The following is a 9333-nucleotide window of genomic DNA, read 5'->3' on the forward strand; positions in this document are numbered from 1 at the left end:
ATTACTGCACGTTTCAAACATGAGAATTTTTTTTTAAATCTACTTGAACAAACTCCCATCATACCCCTAAGGTAGACAAACTAATTTGTAGCAAATGAACACTGAATTTACTGCAATTCTTGATAGCCGCTTTCTCATCTCCAAAAGTATGCAGTTACATCAGGAAAGTGATAATACTAGTGCAAAAATTTGAACGTGACCTTGAAACAATGGTGGCTGGACAATCATGAATGTGCAATTCTTTGTGACGCAGAATAAAATTTGAGTATGAAAGTAACACATGACACACCGGTCTTTGGGAAGTCAAGGAGAATCATGACCTTTGTGAAAACAAGCTATATGAACAGAACTTCTACCAAAAATAAAGCAGACATCAGGACACAGCAATGACAGAGTGTGGCAGAGACTATGGTGGCAAAGTGTTCTGATTGCATCTGGACTCATTTGCAGTGTTGTAATGGCTAGACAAAGAAAACAAATGACACTGCCCATAAAAATGCAAACATACTTTATATGCTTTTGTGCACAGACATGAAGCAAGGAGTGAATGTGAGTAACAGACATCTAGTCAGTCGAAGATTCACCATCATCATACCCAGGTAGAGCTCTTTAGAAGACTATTCCTAAAGTGCAAATGTTAAGCTACTATTCTCCAGGTGAATATGGCAGCTCATATGACAGCTTTCAGTATTGTCAAACAAGTGATTTTGCGAGGGCAACCATATGATCTACTCCGCAGGCCACATCTACGACCTGCCCTGGCACAGTCACCTGGGGGAATAAAACAAACAGTATCAGGTTCAAATAAAAGTTATCAAAATTCAGGCAAACAGCACATTAACATTTTCCATAGATTTGATCATAGCCCCATAATAAAACATTAACTATGCAGCAAATGTTAATTTCTTACCCATTCCTCTTTAAAAAAATTTTCCAATTCTGGACTCTTGCCTAGGGTTTCTAATTGGTTCTCTAGTCTTCTGTCAAACAGCACCTTGTAGTATTTGCAAGATACATTTTCCAGCTACCCATTTACATTAAAGTACACCTCAGGGTTCTTTTCTTGGTTTTCTTTTTTCTGTCTTCCTTAACATACAAACACAAAAGTCACTGCAATTCTTTTACATGAATGACCTTCATCAGCACATCAGACTGCTCTCCATGATCTTAAAACAGCCAAGCAGTAAGTCACACAGCTGCACTTCCTTGCTTTTATCTTGGCTGTTGAATATCAGCCATTACAAAATAAATTTTATGAATTCTGAAAAGCTCATAATGCAAAGTTTTCTAGTGTGGAATTTTCTTTTTGAATCAAATACCAATGAAATAGCAGCAATTTCAAATATATAGGTCTATGGCTTTGCCCATTTGTCTCTCTCATCACTCTGACCCATAGCACTCAAACTCTTAGTCCAAAAAGTCTGGACAAAACCAAAAATATTGGGAGGGGGGTGGGGTGGTAAAGTCACAAAAAAACAGGGACAAATTTTAAATATTGCTCTTATAAACTTAGAAAACTACTAGAATAAAAGGTCTTGTGCTACCATGCATTTTCTTTTTTCATAAACATTTTTATTTTGTTTACATTATAAACATACGCAAATGTACATATAATACAATAAAACTATTTACAATATTTACATTTATCCATGATAAACAATCATTTTAGCCATGAGAAGTTATCAGTATTTGTTCAAAAAGTTTTCCAATTTTTGCCATGCTATTTTTTTTATGAGTAATGTTATCAGTTCTATAACAAATGGTTTGCAGTTCTTTTTTTACAAACAACTTTTGCTAAATTAATAACATTTTTAAATATCAGATCATGTTTACTTTTCCAGTTCAAAGTAATAACTTTTCTGGCAATTGCAAGAATTGACACGAGTAACTGAATACGGGATTTAGGTATTAGATTAGGTATAGGAACATTGAATAGGATTAGTGAGTTAGAAATATGACAGTTATCAGACCATAAAGCATTTACAAAATATCTGAAGTCTTTCCGGTATAGAACAACATTTCTACATTCAATGAACATGCAAACCCAGTTGACCTCTAGTAATTCATCACATTTTTAACATTTACTTTCACTGTTTTTGAGTATAAGATTTATTTTATGTGGAGTATAGAAACTAGATTTCCATGTATACAATCTGCAATATAATGAAGAGGTACCATAGGTAGAATTCAATAACAATTTTTTGGATTCATCAGATATTTGTTCTCCGTTAATCTTTACATAGTAATTCCAAAAATCTGAGTCAAACTTTAGAGCGTCTTCTCTTAGTATCTTACAGATAGGTGAGATAATTTTTGATTATCTGTCTTTTCAAGACACCTACCAAAAAGCTGAATCAAACTAGGTATAGATTCAGTCTCTAGGTTGATTGATGCTCTCATTTTGTTTTCTTTAAATTGCCGTAATGAGTGTATAAACAACCAATTGTCTTGACCATTATCAATACTACATAAAAGATAATTTAGTGGTTTAATACTCTTATTTTCAATAAACTGATGCCAGAATATCAAGCTATTTTCCTTTAATTTTTGCATCCCACTGATGTTGAAAGAATCTAGGCAAACAGGGGAGTATGCTATAGGGAATATAAGAAAAAAATTGTCTAATGTTGTAATTACAATCAATTATATTTTTAAAGTTATTAAATATTTGATTAATGCCATAATAAAAATGATCAAACTTCTTATTAAACAAAATTCACGTAAAAGCCAACGAACTCTACTTATTCCATATTTTCCTTAAATAGATTTTCTATAGTTCTGACATCAGTTATATGAATCTCATGTATTGTTTTCCAGCCAAATATATAGGCAGGTGGGATCCAATGTAATATTACATTAATTATAACTGATTTGGAATAAAGATCTAAGCTAGGGAATGCTATCCCATTACTATCCCTAGCTCTAATGTGCCATTTACATGCAATCCTAGGATTTAAGGGGAACCATAAAAATCTAATTTTTTTAAATAAGTTTTTGGGAAGGGGTAGTATCAATGACTGTATATAAAACAAAATTTTAGGTAAAATTATAATTTTAAAGAGAGCCTATCCTCCATTGTGAAGAACATTTTATTCCACCTTTTGATTAGTTCACTAATGGTGGTTATTACATTACTGTAGTTTAGTTTAATAGACTCTTCCCAAGTACTCTTTACACTGACACCCAAATATTCTAATACATAATTCTCCTAATTAAACAGGTTATTATCTCTTATATTTTTGTTGATCGTTTTGTTAATTAGTAATGTTTTGGATTTATTATGATTAAATTTAAGCCCTGAAATTCTTTCAAACTTGCTTAAGATATTCATATCATAAAAAAAAAAAAAAAAACTAGTAGTACCGAATCCTAAAATCCAAGGTAGAACACAGTTTACACGTTAAAAGTTTTTTTTTATCAACTTAAACGTTTTTCTTCACCTGTAATATGGTAGCTTCATCAGGAATAAACACCAAATTAATACAATGGCTTAAAATACAAAAACCAAATTAACACATGTTGAAAACCAACCAATCAGCAAGGTATCGCATTTAAAGAAATATCCTGTTTTAAAAAATGTGCCGTTTTAAAAAATGTGTAAGACAAAGTAACAATACACTTGTCCACAAAGCCCACTTAAGTGCCTAGGATTTAAAAGTATTTGTAAGATAAATGAACATAGATACTACTAAAAGTGTGCTGTCTATAAAATGTTGACAATTTATATATATAATAAAATCCAGCTTGTGAATGTAAATATAAATGGTGAAAAACTTTTAACTAGTAAGATCTTTCATCTAGTTAAACTCTAATTTCAACAGACAAATATGTTGCAAGCCTCATTTAAGCCTGGATAAGAAAAGGCATTTAACAAGAGTTGCCATTCCAGTTCAAGTTCTTCTAATAGTAATGCTGAAGGACTTCCTCTGTCAGGTTTGACCTGATCAATAGCCTTAAAGCAGAACTTATGCCCACCACATACGTGAGAGTGTTTAGCCAATGCATTCTCACATTTATTTTATCTAATAGCGTTACTATAAGAAGAACGTGAACTGGAATGGCTACTCTTGTTAAATGCCTTTTCTTATCCAGTCTTAAATGAGGTTTGCAACATATCTTGTCTGTTGAAATTAAAGAGTTTAACTAGATGAAAGATCTTACTAGTTAAAAGTTTATTTCACCATTTATATTTACATTCACAAGCTGGATTTTATTATATATATATAAAAAAATGGTGTCAACATTTTATAGACAGATAGCACACTTTTAGTAGTATCTATGTTCATTTATCGTACAAATACTTTTAAATCCTAGGCACTTAAGTGGGCTTTGTGGACTAGTGTATTGTTACTTTGTTATACACATTTTTTAAAACAGCACATTTTTAAAATGGGATATTTCTTTAAATGAAATACCTTGCTGATTGGTTGGTTTTCAACATGTGTTAATTTGTTTTTTGTATTTTAAACCATTGTATTAATTTGGTGTTTAATTCTGATGAATTTACCATATTACAGGCGACAAAAAGCGTTTAAGTTGATAATAAACCTTTTAACGTTTAAACTGTGTTCTACCTTGGATTTTAGGACTCGGTACTACTAGTTTGTTTTTTGTGGCTTCTGTCTTTACCCAGCTTGTTTGTAATTAATAACATCATGCAAAGAACCATCAATATCACATAATGTTAACATATCATCAGCAAATAATTGTATCTTAGGACAACAGTCCTTATTAATTTGAGAGCCTTTTATATTTTGTTTCTGATATATGTAGCAAAAGGTTCCATTGAAAGAGAAAAACAATAATGGTGACAAAGGACAGACTTGTCTATTTCCCTTGAGGATTTCTAGTGGTGAGAATAGACATGATCCAATTTTCATATAAGTTTACACCCCACTATAAATTTTCATTAATAAGTTGACAAAATCTGAGGAGAATTCAAAACCAATCAGAATTATTTGTAGACAAGACCAACTAATAGAATCAAAAGCCTTTTTCTATGTCTAGGCGGATAATTTTTTGTATTTGCAAGCTACGTCTATTAATGATAGTAATTTAATAATGTCATATTGCAATTTTCTGTGAAGAATGAACCCTGTCTGATCATTATGTATTAGATTATGTAATATTTTCTTTATCCTATTAGCTAATAATATCATGAAAATTTTATAATCAGTGTTTAGTAATGAAATTGACCTATATGAATCACAAGATTTGGGGTCCTTACCTAGTTTTAATATGGGGGAGATAATTTGAGTATTTCCATGATGGGGGTGTTATACATTTTTGCTTAACCATAGTAAAGGCACTCATCATGTTCTTTATTACATATTCAGGAAAAATCTTTAATTCAGGAATTATTTCACCCAGTCCTAGAGCTTTATCATCTTTTACATTTTTTATTTGCTCTTTCAATTATGTTAGTGTTATTTGTTTATTTAATATGTTATGTTGTTGTATTGACACCTTAGTAGTTATATTTTCTTGAATAAAGTATTTACTACATTGTCTCCAAAAGTGGTGTTATTATTTATATCTTTACAGTAGTTTTTGAACACTTCTAATATGCGCATTAACTTAGATGTACTCAACTGAACCATCACTTTTATATTTAATCGGTTGTTTAATTGGTTGTTTTTTTTTTTGGCTCTTTCCCGCTATTTTATGCAGATATTTCGGATTTACAGCACAAGATTGTAATTTAAAATTTTCCAGGTTTATGGCTACCTTATGATTCCGAACTAAGTATTTTTGATTTACCTTAGTAATTTCGTTATGTGCTACTTTATTTGGTTTTGCATCCATTTTTATCTTGCCTATGTTTTTTTGCAAGTCTAAACGTTCTTTGTCCCACTCACTCCTTTTTTTAAGGTTTCAAGATTTTATTCTACCATATATATATATATATATATATATATATATATATATATATATATATATATATATATATATATATATATATATATATATAAACTTTAATGTGTCACACAGTATAGTATCAGTCACTTCATCATTATCATTGGTTTCCATAAACATTTCTTTCTTTATCCATTCCCTAAAATCTTTTAACTTAGTTATGTAAGCAGGAATTCTCTGTAGAAATCTTAAATCATCTGTATGCGTAGTTAAAGTTTATAGCATTATGGCCCGAAAGGGGACAAGTCATTGTAGATACGTCACTTATTTATATTATTTGATGCAAAGACCTTATCAATGTTTGTGTACCAAATCAATATGAATAGTGAGTACAGAATAAAACAATGTTCTTTTAAACCATGTATATCTTTAAAGTTCATCTGATTTGTAAAGTCATTTAAATTTCTTGGCTTGACATGTTAGCTTTATTTTACTATTTTTAGAAGTATCATTGCCTGATAATAGGCAGTTAAATCACCTGTTGCTATAATTTCCCCATTTGCATTTAAAGTAATGAGGTTCAGATATTTGTCAACATATTTAGTCTTCACTCCTGATATCCAGTATGTATTAATCAAAGTATAATACTTCCTACTGATTTCCAAAATAACCATGCTTAGCATCCCATCTTTATCTGAAATTGCATCTACAATTCTTGGCATAGTACAAGTATTTTTTCCATAGAATAAGAGTGCCCCTTCTCCTAGTCTTAAAACTAAGGATCAGCCAGAATGGTATATCCATTGAATGAGAACTTTTGTAGATCTTTTTTTGATGATATGGGCTGTATGCATTTTGATATATTTAAGCAAACCGTTCAAACCATTAATATTTAATGATAAACATTTATAAGCCACTGACTGTAATGTGTATGTTATTGCTAAGTGAAAGACCTTTCTTTCGTGTTGACTTGAAATCTACTGAAAACTCACTTATGGATGCATAACGTGTATTAAGCACTGCTTTCAAAAACCCAAAACTATTTACAAACACATACATGAAACGTAAAGTTTCTGGTTTAGTTAAAAACTTAACTAAACCATCCATCCACCACCTCAACAATACCAAAAGACACAAATTATCCATCTCTGCTTAAAATATAGTACAAAAACAAAAAAGAAAAGCATTATGAAAGCAACTAAAGAAATCTGGATCCATGAAATATGCATTAGAATGAGTGTCCAATATATCTGAAGCTAAATGAATATGTCACATATGATAATAGCACCGCTAATATGTAGATATGCCAGAAATACACATCAGATCAATGTATAAACATTAGAAACTGAAGGTTAAGAAGATTGTCAATATTTCCAAGACTTTTCAAGAAACATCAGATTTAACCATTTTATCAGTCACCTAACATTTTTCATGTAAGGATCTGCTGAATATATATATATATATATATATATATATATATATATATATATATATATATATATATAAAACACATTACAACATAACTATTACATTTTGCAATTATACACATATTACTCATATATATTAACAATATCTATGTTGATGTCTCATCAGGAAGGGGGGAGAGAGACAGAGAAAAAATAAAGGGGGCCTCACAACCCTCTGTTTAGTTATATACAACATAAGTCTGATGTTAATATGCATAATGAATTGTCTAATGCAGCTCCTAGTTCACTTGATGTCATTTAGTTTCTAACAGTGTCACTGAATCTGCAGAATGTATGCATCGATAAGAGAACATAGGCATTTTCAAAGGAGTTAAACACTTATCAGAACTAATTATTGACCATTTAAAGTATCTAGTGAAGGATAACAGAATTTCAAACAAAAGAATTCTAAGTACAACCATTCAAAAGGTCAAATGATGTCATCACTGTTTCCTCAAGCTGCAGTTTCATAAACTTGTTAAAAAGTATCTAAATAGGCTCATGCACAACAGAAGTGGTCTCTAGTGAAGAAAAACGCATTTTCGGTGGGAAATTCAGATCTTGAGACTTTTAGAGTTTACAAAAAGCAAAAAAAAAAAACACTAACAACGCTTAAGCTGCCTTGTCAGTGCATGCCATGAATCTCCACAATGAGAAGTCACACAGAGCACCAGTTTCCTCACAAAACTACAACATCATGAAAAAAGTAGCCCTTTCATACAAAAACAGCTGTTTAGAAGTAACAGCTGCTGCCTCAAATCAGAAATCATATTATAACATTTTACTCATTTACCCACCAGTTAACCAGGCCAGAGAGAGAGAGAAAAGGAACCTAGAAAAAAAAAATATATATATATATATATATATATATACTTGTATATAAACTTATATTTATCTATAAAACTTATATTTATCTATAAAACTTATATTTAATTATCTATAAAACACCATTAATGTACTGTATTAATGTTTAAATGTATCTAAACAGTCTAAAACATCTAGTTAGAAACACTAATCAGAAACACCTTGTTACCCCCCACTGGCCCAGTAGAAAAAATACACTTTGGTATTAAGTCAAATTATACTACTACTGAAGAATTAGAAGACATGCATCATTTGTAGTTATTTAAAATGGGAAAGTATGTAAAGTACTTATAATGGGGAAAAGAGAGGAAAGGAACACTGGTAACAAAAAAGAACAGGAAGAAAGAAGACAGAGAGAGAGAGAGAGAGAGAGAGAGAGAGAGATAATGTTATTTAAATACTTAGTACTATATGTAATTAGAAGTAGTAGATATAGAAAAGAAAAGATAAAATTAATAATAAAAAATGATTCACATTACCTTACAGCATAGACACTTTCCAGAATCAAATATATTACGATTCATCAAACACAGCATTTAAAATTAGAAGGAATTTATTCATTTGTCCTTTAGTTTTAGTTTTATTTGCTCCCTCCTTCACAGACCATCCATTTTTTGTTGCCCGTCTCTTCAAACTCTGGTATGACCATTCCATTTCTTCTATGTCCGACAGTATTTTCTTCTTTTGGATAAATTCTACTGCTTCTTGTACGGAATCAAAGATCTTCACTTCTTCTGGCAAGGTGATTTTTATTCTTGTAGGAAAAAGAATTTGAGCTTTAATATTGCCTTTTTTCAAGGACGAACACACTCCCTTTCTTCTGGATATGACTGTAGTGGTGTAGTCATTGTCAAAATGAATAACTTTTTCACCCATCTTGATAGGGGAATTAGTCCAATCTGATTTCAGCACTAAGTCCTTGTCTTGCAAGGAAATACATCTAACTATTATAGACCTGGGGTTAGATGAACTTGGAGATGAAGCTGGATTTGCCAGGGACAGATGAGCCCTCTCAATTCCAAAAGACAGGGATTCAGGCATATTTAGTGCTGATGAAAACCACTTACTGAGGAACTGAATCATGTTAGCACCCTCTTCTTTCTCAGGAATTCCACATATTCTTATGTTATCCCTCCTTGATCTACTT

General features: G+C 31.1%; 1 protein-coding gene across 1 annotated transcript in view; it reads right to left on the reverse strand.

The window, feature by feature from the left end:
* Nucleotides 1-491: 491 nt before the first annotated feature.
* RCC1L (RCC1 like) overlaps nt 492-9333 on the reverse strand; it is a 96275-nt gene continuing 87433 nt past the window's right edge. Inside the window, exon 8 of the mRNA XM_044054132.1 lies at nt 492-771. Within this exon, the coding sequence (XP_043910067.1) occupies nt 694-771 (78 nt within the window). The 3' untranslated portion in view covers nt 492-693. The remainder of the gene's footprint in view (nt 772-9333) is intronic.

The sequence above is a fragment of the Protopterus annectens genome, chromosome 13.part0, assembly GCF_019279795.1.
Source record: "Protopterus annectens isolate FY-2018-M chromosome 13.part0, PAN1.0, whole genome shotgun sequence".
Taxonomy (NCBI): Eukaryota; Metazoa; Chordata; order Ceratodontiformes; family Protopteridae; genus Protopterus; species Protopterus annectens.